The sequence below is a fragment of the Cyrtonyx montezumae genome, unplaced genomic scaffold (genome assembly GCF_038088225.1).
Source record: "Cyrtonyx montezumae isolate F1298 unplaced genomic scaffold, pur_monq_1.0 scaffold_8, whole genome shotgun sequence".
NCBI classification, from domain to species: Eukaryota; Metazoa; Chordata; class Aves; order Galliformes; family Odontophoridae; genus Cyrtonyx; species Cyrtonyx montezumae.
The window spans coordinates 80,543,241-80,555,651 of record NW_027072089.1 but is presented as its reverse complement, the minus strand read 5'-3'; the positions used below and the strand labels follow the sequence as shown (position 1 = coordinate 80,555,651).

The window sequence follows — 12,411 nt, the reverse complement described above, 5'->3', positions numbered from 1 at the left end:
TGAAAGAGTAACAGACTTATAAGCATGGGTATGGATCCCAGGTTGTCAGCAGAAACTTGAAACAGGTTTAAAACAGACACGAGTATTTTGTAATTCAAAGGCACTCATGTATATTAACTATTTTATATGAAAATGTAACTTTGAAGTGTTAATGTGGTTCCATCCAGGAAATATAATATACTCACGTAACGCGACAGATAAAGATTGCTCTAGAATTTGAGCTTTTTCATTCCGCTCTTGGTTAAAGTGCAATAATTAAAAATCTGTTCCTTGCTGCTGTGGCTTTGCAGAGTGTGGCAAGGTACTCAGGGATTAGTTGAGAGAAATAAAAATGAAGGAATAGATAAACCTATAAAATTGTTATAAAAACGAATCCTATGTAAGCTCTAGTTTATATATTCTCTGATCTGCTCGCATCTTTTGTATCTCTGCAGTTGAATTATGCCTTATCTGCTACATGAATGCTCAAGCTCAGAACAGGTTATCGTTTCTCTTCAAGTAAGTTTGCCTTAGTGTGACCATAAACTGATTTTATAATTGTACGTTCACACCTCTTAAGAAATTCTGTAGTAGTTTTGCTGGAGTTGAAATGAGGAGGAGGGATTTGTAGGCCTATTTAATTTTTTTCCTTTTGGTTTTCAGTGTTATCATTCCTTTTAGTCTTTAGTGTGCTTCATGGTCTTTAAGTTCAAAGTATAATTGCAGTGATGGAGCGACTTAATGGATCACAGCATTTAATATTGCCCCCCCACCAAGAGCAGGATTTCTTCTTTGAATCTATAATTAGATCATGCTGCTGGCACCCCTGCTCTAATGGAAGCACCAGGTTTCACATTCACCATGCACCTCAGTATATGCTTGTGTGCTTGGGAATCTTAATTTTGTTTTTGTTCTGTCAAATCTCCCATCTTCTGTGCACAAATACTATTGCAAAAGATGCAGGAGGAGTTGCCATCATATGCCTCTGCTGCACCAGGTATTTAGAGTCAGACTGGGATCTTTGTATCCTATTGCATGTCTTGAATATTTTGAATACTGGATTTATACTCCTTTAGATCCCGGCTCTAGGATGACATAAAGATATCACCAATTTGGGAACGAATTTGATTTTATAGAAATGCTTACTTGTTGCTGCTGTGTGCACGTTCCTGCAGGCATCTCCCTTATTTCCCATGCTGGTGGTGACTGCAGTGATTCCTGCTGCCACATAACACAGCCAACTTCATCTTTCCCATGCAGGCAGGAGAGAGGCTAGTAATTTTTCATTGTTGTTGCATGTTCAGGATTCCCCCTTCCCCTCCCACATTACCTTGGCCCCTTTAGGAAGATTTTCATCTATTAAACTTTCCCTTCTCTGCTGGAAGAACTAAATCTCTTTCAGCGTTTCCAGGCTGGTGATCTAATTTGACAGCTCATCGGTGATGTCTATTCCGCTTCAAAGAGGCAGGTAGCCTAGGGCTAGCCAGCTGTATTGTGGATTCTGCAGATTTGGCTCGCCATTCCTGCTGGGTGTCATCTGTCTTCTTAGTCTTGCGGTGGATAATTTTTGTCCTCCCCAGCATCATCTGCCTGAGCAGTTTCTGCCTGGCAGGCCTGTCTGTCCAGGTTGAGAATCACACACAGCAGCCGTATGGCTAATCTGACAAGGCACTGCTCCAACAAGCGCAGCCCCAGGCCCGCTCTGACCAGGATCGGCATCGCGGCCCACAAACTTCCAGCTATCACCATGGCAGTCGCGGTCTTCCATCACGGGCACAGCCCATGGACTTGCCCCGCTTGGGCATAGCGTGTCCCTTGCTTCCCGCCCCTGCAGCCTGTCTCTCCGATTCCTCGCATGGCAGCAGAAGTCTGCCTCAACAGGTTTGGGCTCTCCTGCCTGTTGCCAGTGTTTGACTTGGACACCGCCACTCGAATGAAACAATCCTTTAGTGGATTATCATCGCCAGACAGCCTGTGGGAAAAATGACAGGATTCGGCACGTTAATCTGAAGGTTTTGCAATTCGAAGCGCTGCTAATGCTAATAGGAAACGGCAGAGTGATCCCTAAAAGAGAAAGCGGGTTCCAGTGCAAGGCAGAAGTGACAGAGTTTGTTTAGCCTATCCTCCAAAGAACACATGATGACTACATATGTTGATTTTCATGCTCCGAGCCATAGATATTTCCATATTTTTGTGACTTGATGGCTATTGCCTGCAAACTGACAGGTTAGGGGCTCCACAAGTATTGTCTTTTTATAGTCATCACCTCTTTTAAGTCCTCCTTAATTTTTTTAAATATGTTTTGAGAATAAACTAGACAGGGCAGTGAGAGCAAGAAAAACAACAAACAAACAAAAGAAAAAACCAACCAGCAGGCATAAGTGCTGCAAGTAAAGGATATTCTTAAAGTAATGACAAGAAGCAGCAGCATTTGAACAAAGGGGAGAAATGGTTTCAGGATAGTGGTCCTAGAAAACAAGACACTTACCTGTCACAGGACTTGCTCTTCTTGCAGTCCCCAAATTCTGAAACTGGCATCATTCATGATGGGGGAAAAAATCTTTCCTAGAAGTGCAGTAGTAAACAAGTAAATAAAAGAGATTGGCTGGAGCATATGGTTTGCAGGGGGAAATATCTTGTCTGAGGGATGGATGAGTGCTTGAGGACTGGACAGCGATAAAATAAACCTCCAAACAATTCGAACCCTGATTGTTGGCAATCATTGAGAAAGTAGGAATATTCTACAGATACTACTAAAATATGAACAGTAATGTCATTTGTTGGTGACTGTCGAATAATGAAGTGCTTTGGATTTGAGCAGAAAAAAAATCTAAATTCTATAGGTGTTTAATATAGTATATACTATACTAGTGATGGTTATTTTGGGGAAAAAAAAAAACAAGAGCGGTATGAATTTTTCAGTGATAAATTGTCAGTGTTAGTGATTGACTATTTAATGTGTAATACTTACAGACTATGAAACAGTGAATGCATGAAAAACTATTTTACATATTTATGCATGTTGTGGTAGATTTAGCTGAAGTATTCAATGCTTCCCCACGTAGTGTTGGTATTATTATTTAAACATATTTTACCTGTGTGGTGACTGATTTATTTTATTTTTTTTTTTTTTTGAGGAGAATGATTAAAAAAATCACTTGCAAGGAGGAATTTAAAAGATTACATCTAATGCCAAATCAAAAAACAATAGTTGTTTTTTTTCAGCAAACAGTTTCTGAGCTTTGACACGGGGCTCACTTTTGTAACGTGTTTTGTCTCTTGAAATAGCTTAACGTAGGAAAAATCCCGTTCTCCGCCTCAGAAATTTCTATATAGAAAAGTAGGCAGTGGGGTAAGAAGGGGTATGGGATACACGCCTTAGCCGCAGGCCGCGCCGCGGTTGCCATAGCAACGCCGCCGTCGCACGGCGATGGCGTGACGCTGCGCGCCGGGGCGGGCCGGGCGCCATGAGCGGGGCAGGCCCCGCGTCCCCCGGCCGTAGCGGGTCGGCCCTGCCGCTGCCCTTGCCGCTGTCCCTATCGCTGCCCGGCGACAGGAGGCGGGAGGTGCCGGCGGCGGGCTCCTTGCTGCAGCCCATCATCAAGGGTAGGCGAGTCGCGGGGATGTACGCGCGGTGGCGGTGGGGGGTGCTCGGGATGGTGCTCAGATGTGTGTTTGGGAAGCGCGAGGGCCTCTTGCAGCGAAGCGCGGTGTCCTGCCACACGCTGCGTAGCTCGGCGTGAAGTGTGAGAGCGAAACTGACTTCCCTTAATCTTTCAGATGTTGGGGAAATCTATTCAAGACTCCTGGATCACAGGCCTGTAATTCAGGGAGAAATACGTTACTTTGTTAAAGAATTCGAAGTAAGTATTTGTATCGTTCGTGGTGGTGCCTACCCTTAGGGAGGCTGAGACTTTACACGGTTGTAACATCTTTTTAGAGTTTATCATAAATATAATTCCCTTCAGAAAGACTTAACGTGCATTTCTTGCCCAAAACAATTAGTGCGTCTCTAGTATATGTATGCATCCTCGGTAGATGTGGCAGTCGTTTGGGTTGCTGCTTAGAAAGTTTTGAATGGGACATTAATACTATTTCCTGCTGCAGATTAACAAGTGCCCGAAGAGGTGGTGGATGCCCTGTCCCTGGAGACATTCAGGTCAGGCTGAGCAGGGCTCTGAGCAACCTGATGTAGCTGTAGGTTTCCCTGTTCACTGCAGGGGAGTTGGACTAAGTGGTCTTTAAAGGTTTCTTCCAGCTCAGATGATTCCACAGTTCTATGAATAGAGATGTAGGAGAATGATGTAGTCCTAATACTTTAAGGTTTGAACCTAAAATTCAGTTGTTGCTGGTAGATACAGGATTAGATCTGATGAAGAAGCAGGTTTGTGCTTCAGGTGGTGTCAGCTAGCACAGTCAATTGTAAATTTAATTAAATTAATTTTCTTTTCATTTTTGTTCCATGAAATAAAATAATAATCCTGTTAGAGAAGAGCAACACCACCTTTTGACACTTGAGAAGATCATTAAAAACTGAATGAATGTTATAGATGTAAAAGTTGTTTCTACATATAACTTCGTTTTGGGTGTGCAATTCAGTTTCCACACGATGGCAGCATAACCTTAGAAAAGCGGATTCTTATGTTACAGCAGGCTGTTTGTGAGGGTGAATTCTTATTCTTAAAGAATGTGAGATTTAAAATCTTAACATTAGTCCAGAAAATTGAGCTATACTTGGAAGATTCTTGTCTGCAGAGCTGATTTAAAATGAAAAAAAGACACAACATTTTTTTTTTCGACCTAGATTTATCTCATTATACCAGAGTTCTTGTTCTATTTCTTACACAGGTGTCATGTATTCAAGCTTTGCTTGACATTTAATTTCTGATATATGCTTTCAAGGTAAAATAAAAAAAATGGGGATTTGTTACATTTTTTCAGCTTGGAATTTCTTCTGAAAATTACCCTTGTTTCTAACTGTGAGATGTCAGATTTTGTTTCTTCTAGTTGAACACTTGCTTTTTCTTAGAACGATTAGCATATAGTGTGTAAAGAATGGAGATTTGCTTTCAGGAAGCCTTGAGCCAGTTTAATTGAGCTCCTTTACTTGTCTGTATTTCTCTTTCTGAGGTCTTAATATCAGCACAGTGATCCAGTTCTTCACCTCATGCTCTGCAGTATTTTTTTTGTTTTGTATTGTTAAGAGTTGTGTTATGATCAGCAGTTTTGAATGCCAGTGTGCTTCTATGCAATTTGACCTAACTTCTCTGGAGAGGGGAAGAGGTTGGGTAGGGGCAGGCTCCAGCAGATGCAGAATCCTTTCCTTCACCTCATGGAAGGTACTGGTGAAATTCAGAGTGGAAGTCATGCTCTGGCTTCAATAAATTAGGTTTTCAAAATGTAAATGGTAAAGTAAGAGCTTGTTCTTCCAGCTAATCATGATCTACTGCATTGTTATCATTTAGTCTTTGCCAGCTTGTTTCAGTAAAAGCAGTTTTACTAAGCATTATGTTAACATCATGACGTACTGAATTTGGAACATGGGACATCAGGAAAGCAGAATCACTGCTGTGTTTTTTTTCTGTAACAAGTGAGTTACAAAAATTCAGTGTTTTCAAGCTCTTTTCTGTGTTGTTTTTAATATTCTATATTTCATTTAGTGCGAAGAATGGAGCATTGCAAAGATACACAAAACTCATTTTGTCAATTGCACTAAAAAAAGCAGAATAACACTTGAATATGCAATGATACAATCTTTTGAGAGGAAGCTATTCATTTAAAAATAAATATTGAAAAATATCATTTAAAGATAATAAAGCTGGGAAAGGGCTTTGTTATGGCGAGTGGAATTTCTGTTTAGCCACTCAGACTCTTTCAATTCTTCTGACAGGAGAAACGTGGCCTCCGAGAACTACGAGTACTTGAAAATCTAAAGAAAACCATCTTTGAAACAAATGAAAGCATTCTTCCTAAGTGCGAGCAGTCAATGCATGACAATCTCAATGAAGTACTCCAGAGGTGTAAGCAAGTTGCTTCTTATTTGCTTTGTTGCATCATTTTGAGGAATAGTATAAACAGTTTGGACTCAAAAAACGATTTGGGGAAAATTGCCATCCTCGGGTAAATCTTCTTACACTCATGTGATTCATTCTCCTTTTTCTGAAATTTTATAAGGGAAATAACAAGAACAAATGGGAAAAAAAGAGAAAACTATTAATCCATCCAACTAAGATTACATTAAAGCTTTTGGTTGACTTGTTAGAAGCTATTGCAGTCAAACTTAAAAAGCAAGAGAGTGTTTACTCCTGTTGGCTAAATCCATGGACAGAATTTCAGTTTTCTGATTTGTTGCAGGCACGCTGTCGTGTGACCTGCAAGTTTCTTAATTTTACCATGGGAAAACAGAATACTGACCGCCCCTCCCCCTTAATCTAAAACAAAACTTGCTGAATAGATATTGAGATATGGAATGTGTTGTAACTAGACTGTTAGTGTGGGAATGTATTCCTGGACAAAGTCTCAGTAGCAGAGGCTGAGTCCAACAGAAAGATGTTCTCCATGCAGATTGTTTTTACAAAGTCAACTCTTACATTTTGTGAGGGGAAAAAAAAAACAAAGAACTTAAACACAGTGCTTGGTCATCTGCTCCTGTATACTGACTTGCAAGTTTTTTTCACGTGCTGAGTGATACACTCCAGCTTGTCTGCAACATTAAGGAATATGGGCACATGAGGACTTGGCTGCCTATCTAATTTCAGCTTCTAGAGCACACAAGGGTTGATGTCTGTGATATGCCTAAGTGCAGTTGGCAGTATAGAACATTTTGTGCAGGTACTGATTAAATCTGTTGGGTTTTTGGTTTTTTGGGTTTTTTTTTGTCTTCTCAGAGTTAAATTGGCACAGTGGCATGCAGTATTTGTCATAACAACAGCCTCGTGTCTCTTTAAGTCTCTTTTGAGCAAGATTGTGATTTAAAACAGCAGACTGATGACTGCAATTTGTTGTTTCAGTGCAAGCTGCCAATGATGGGATCCACAAACTACAAGAGAAGGAGCATGAACAGAGGAAGGTAAGGGATGGATGAACAGATCTCTGTGATGTGATCTAAGGAAAAGTCTTGCATGCTTCTACAGCAAGTTCACCTGGTATACTGAAGGCAAAACTTTTACAGTAAAAGTTTTGGAGTGATTTTTGCACTTACAGAACTTGTACAGCAGCAGTGCATATGTTTTAGGTTGAAACTTAATGGATCACAATCTCCCAATTTGTGGAAACATATATATATATATATACATACAAATTTATTTCCTTTGCTTTATTTCCTCTCCTTGCACAGACTATAATATTTGTCACGTATAGGAAAAGCTTAAATAAGAAAAGTTATTTTCTGTGGAACAAAAAACACCTACTAACCTACCAGAATGGAAATGTAAATCTTTCCTAGTTAGCTCAGAACATTGAGTATATTATATGTATTGCTTGTTGAAAAGGAAGCGTGGGGTGTTTTTTTTCACTGGTGGATGGGTTGTTTAATGAAGGGCCATATTATAGGAACATGCGAATCATTGGAATCTTTTCAGCTGGCTGCACTTTGCTCATTTGAAATACATGTGCTCCGAATCTAAAATTTGGAAAATTACACAAAAAATTAGTTTCATGTTTTCCCATTAGTCCTTCACGATTGTATTTCAATGTTATCTTTTTCCCTGCAGTTTTATTTATAATCAGGTAGTAGTTTAGGAAAACTGGAGACGTTTCTGTGGCCATCACACAAAATAGGCTGTGCATTGATTTATGTAAGCCGATAGCCGTGTTTTTCTTTCCTTTTTGTAATCAATGAAGATGGGCAGTCCAGTTGCAGTTGAATACCAGTACTGTGTGAATAGCACACTACTGAACCCTGACAAGGTTTGCTTGTGTCCAGCACTACTGCAGATACTGGTAGGAGGCTGAAGCAGGAAATTCATCTTGTAGTTCTGCTACTGCTTGTTTGAAGTAAACGTTCACGAAAAAGTTTTACGACGTACAAAATGAACTCATTTAGTAAGAATGGAAACTATTCTTTTTGAGAATATTGGCTCTTTTTCCATTCAGAAAAATTTATATGCACTGGAGCAATGCTAATAGCTATTCAGGATATGTAATATTTCTTTAAGCCTGTATAGTAAGACTTTTTGGCTTCAGAACTTTCCAAATGTGGGTAGTAACAGGTAGGAATCTGTTTGAATTATAGATAAGTTGTCACTGCAACTCAGCCATTCAAGGAAAAATATTTTTTCCTTCCTTTTCTTCTTGAAATAATTTAGTCTAGGGAAAAAAACCACAACAGTTTAGAATAAAGCATTCATGGAATCCTGTCTTGCCGGGTATTCTTTCTGCTCATGTCAGTAATATTCAGTGAGTAGTTCGAGCTGAGTGAACTACTCAGCTTGAGTAGTTAGCCTAAATAATACTAAAATCAAGTGAAAGCATTGTTTTTACTGATGCTGATTGATGCACCATCAATAGTAAAACAAAAACAGAAATAAATGCACCCAACTCATCTGGTTCAGTACCTTTACTGGAAGAAGCCTTTACCATATTTCAAGTTAAAGCCATATGTGATGTGGAGTGAAAAGATGGTTTCATAATCAGATCAGTTTTTTTCCCAATAACTAGTGCCTGAAGTGTTGGTTTGAAAGCAATATGAAAAACAATCATAGGTGAATTTGCTGACAGGCAAGAAGGAATGCTCGGAACAGGAATTCATATGGCAGCAGTTACACGAGTAATTTAGACAATTGTGGTTTACAGATGAACTAAATTATAAACCAAATTGTAAATGTTTATTTTGTTGTGTTTTGCTTACTGTATGTGGGCTGTAACTTTCTTATTTCTAATACAGTTAGGTTAGTTTTGCAAAATTATGAATTCAAAAATAAAGAAAATTAATCAAACTGCTACTCCTTCTGACAGAACTATTGAAATACATATGCATTTAAAATGAGATAATTTGTTTTCTCATGTAATGGGGACTTGATTTTTCAAACACGCAGGCATTATTTCTCTCTTTATGAGTGCAAGAGATGCAGTTAGTGAAGTTCTTTGGGCTGTTGTTTGTCTTGGAAGTCAGGGCATTTGACACGAGTCATTGGCATGATGAATTCAGATTTACAAATACATGTAAGTATATATAGAATGACAGTGTTCCTCTCTTTAGCCTACACAGTAATTAAGTATCAGTTCTGTATTCCACTGAAAGAGCTAAAAAAGGCATGTAAGAACAATTAACTGTTTTTACAGCCAGAATGGTTAAGGGCATCAGTTATCTAGAGCTTAATTGTTCAGTGTATCAAGAACTGGAAATAGATCTCCAGCATCAAGGTAAATGCTACAACCAGAAGTTTTACAGTGCTGTCTCCTCATTTTCCCAGAGAACACATCTGGTTAAGGAAACCATAGAGATTGAAACTGAAATATTCTGTAGCTCAGTAATGCCAAGTCCATCTTGTGAGCTGGGATATGTGAATTAGATTCTGTAAGTAAAATGATACTGAAAGTAATATCACACAATTCCAACATCTTGAAACACAGACTACTCTGCATGTGATGGGCATCTTTACCTCACGTAATGATAATTCACTGGAATGTATTCATTGTGTGAGGAGTGAATTCTTGTTTCTTTTTAAACCTAAGCCACTAAGACTGGTAAATATTGGAGGCTGCTCAGAATTGTATTAACCATTTGCTGAATGCAGAATTGGTAACAACGTGCAGAAGCTGGAGTGTGAGTTGTTCACAGTTATTTTAGTCACGATGAACCTTCATTTCTAACTCATGAAAGAATTCTTGGAAGTTTGTAATGTATAAGTGCCTCTGAGTTGATACAAATGTCCAGAGACCGATCACTCTTCTTAACTGCTGTCATACATTAGCAAACTGCAGGAGTTACTAAGGCCTTGATTTAGTTTTCTTTTTCAATTCATCTTTAGCAGAAGGACAGTATGTATTTCAAGGCTCATACCTCTTCAGTGATGTTCACTGTAATTTTCTTGTTCTTTATTGCTTAGCATGAGTTTAAATATGCACTGAGTTAACTCATCACATCTGAGGATCCTGCAGCTTAAGGAGATAGCATCTATTTTTGTTAATATTTAAACTTAGATTATTTCTTCGGTTTTGAGTAATCAGAATTTGAGGTGTGGGAAACATAATACAAAGACAGAAAGCTTCCTACGTATCAAATTGATGAAAAGGAACCTTAGGTTCTATTAACTTAAATGAAGATGTTATTTTCCTCACCCTTACAAAATCATCTTGGAAATTCATTTGCCAGGCACATTATTAAATTGTGTGTGTATTGTTTTCTGGAAAACAAATGTTTTGCAAATCTATCAATGTGTAAGTTACAAAGTGATGGTGTGAAATACTCAGCAGAGACAAATGAGACATCTAAAGGAAACTAGTAAATATCAAGGGAAGGGCAGTGGTATGTTGAAGGATTGGCTGACATAACTCATATATGCCTTTATTAACCACCGTAGTTTGTCATGAAATGTGGAATCATTCTTTACTGACACAGATGTGACAAAAACTCAAATGTCTCAAGTACTGACGTGGATCCGTTAGTCTCTGTTGATGCACATACACCTAAATAATTAGTGTACACAACTTTCTAAAATTTTATTTTGTCTAGCACTTGCAAATATGAACCACAGAGGGCCTGGCATTTTTATTTTCCTCCTGAATCAGCTACGTAATGCTTCTAGTGCATTTTCAGTCTGTATCATATATAGCAGAGACCTTCCTATTCTCACCGTACTAGATAACAGATTCCCAGTTTAAGACCACTTACTTGAAATAAAATGCAGCTAATTTTGTATCGTTTTTCCTATGGTATCTAAGGTAGAAGCACTTCTGCCACAGTGGACTCCCAAAGCCTGACTGTGACAGTAGGCAGCTTCCTGCAGTGTGAGTGGGGTGCTGAGAGAGCGCCCATTCATACTGTGGGCTTTTTTTCCATAGTGAAGGGGGTAAATACCATGCTTCTGAGAATAGTATTCATCTTAAAAGAAAGTCTTTGTGAGATAATCTGCTTTGGTATCAGCTGCTTACAGTACTTACAACTTTGTCAGTATGTCAAAGGTGTAAATGCAACAAGTAGAAGGTCAGAGACTAACAGAAGTCAGCTAGTTACCTTATAGTATCTTTCCACTTATTAGTTTTAACCAGGCTGCAGGAAAGGTATCACTGTCGCTATAATTAAACGTCTGGTAAACATTTTAGCATTCTTTTGCATTGACTATGCTTTATAATTTTTGTTTCACTTCTTTGTATGGTTTTTTGCTTTTTGTTTTTTTGTTTTTCTAGTTCCTCTACTGCAGCAAAAGCCCAGTTTCTCTGATACTTTAAGATTAGATCTCATGACCTCATTTAAATCCAGTCTAGAAATGACTGCTAACACTTCCCATTTTTCTCCTCTCAGATTCAGGCTGACAAGCTGATGGCTGGCAGAGAGAAGCACATCACTCAACGGGAGGCATTCCTGAAAGAGCAACAGAACAAGCGAGAAGAGGTGGACGAAGAGCACAGAAAAGCTATGGAGCGCCTCAAGGAGCAGTACTCTGAGATGGAAAAGGAACTGGCCAAATGTATTTCTTTTTAAGACCTTTCTGTTTTCTTATTGCTGGTCTTGTGCCAATATTCAGTTGCTTCTGAATTAAGTTGAGATTCTTTCAGAAAGCTGAACCAAGTAAGGTGAAAGGAGAATCTCCTCCGCACGTTTGGTATGGGAAGAAAAGTTTTGCATACTTTCAACTTAAGTGCCTATCTTTGTTAAGGGCAAGTGAAATGCCAGTATTCCTTAGTTTATTGGAAGGTGGAACTGGAAATGATGTTGTGTGACTACATCAGCTCAGGGAGTTGCAAATTGGAATTCTCTTCAGTTTGCATAGTGTACCATATCATTTGGGAAAATAGAGCCTAATGTAATGTTAACCATCCTGCTGTGCAGCCACAGCCCTTTCCCAAAAAGTAGATGTAGTAGGTTCCATCCATAGTTAGCTGAGAATTCACTGAGAAAACTGTGAATCCTTTTTATAGATTTCAGGAAAACCAACTTGTTTTAAAGTAGAAACTTTGAAACTTCTGTGGTGAAAGATCTCAGCTCTAAACCCAGTTACAAATCCAACTCTATGGTCAGTATTTTGAAGTAGAATTGAGATTTAAATGGTCTTCGTTAACGTAGAATGGTAAATGAGCTCAAACAAGAAATCTTTTCCTGTCCCTGTAAATATTTCAGACCTCTTATCGAGCTCTGCTGTTCTAAGAAAAGCCAAAACAAGCTCAGTACTAATCACAAGAAACATATCTTTGTATTAGCTTTTTAGCTAGTACAGTATCTACCTTAAATATTTGACATGCTGTTGATTTACTTAAGATAAAATTTTCAGA

At 38.8% G+C, this 12,411-nt stretch overlaps 1 protein-coding gene across 1 annotated transcript; it reads left to right on the top strand.

The window, feature by feature from the left end:
• The first annotated feature begins 3,428 nt into the window (after nucleotides 1–3,428).
• On the top strand, nucleotides 3,429–12,119 carry BLOC1S5 (biogenesis of lysosomal organelles complex 1 subunit 5). The gene is made up of 5 exons (XM_065753421.1): nucleotides 3,429–3,585; nucleotides 3,760–3,842; nucleotides 5,870–5,999; nucleotides 6,990–7,048; nucleotides 11,444–12,119. The coding sequence occupies exons 1-5, from the start codon at nucleotides 3,447–3,449 to the stop codon at nucleotides 11,621–11,623; spliced, it is 591 nt and encodes a 196-aa protein (XP_065609493.1). The 5' UTR covers nucleotides 3,429–3,446; the 3' UTR covers nucleotides 11,624–12,119.
• The last annotated feature ends 292 nt before the right edge of the window (nucleotides 12,120–12,411 follow it).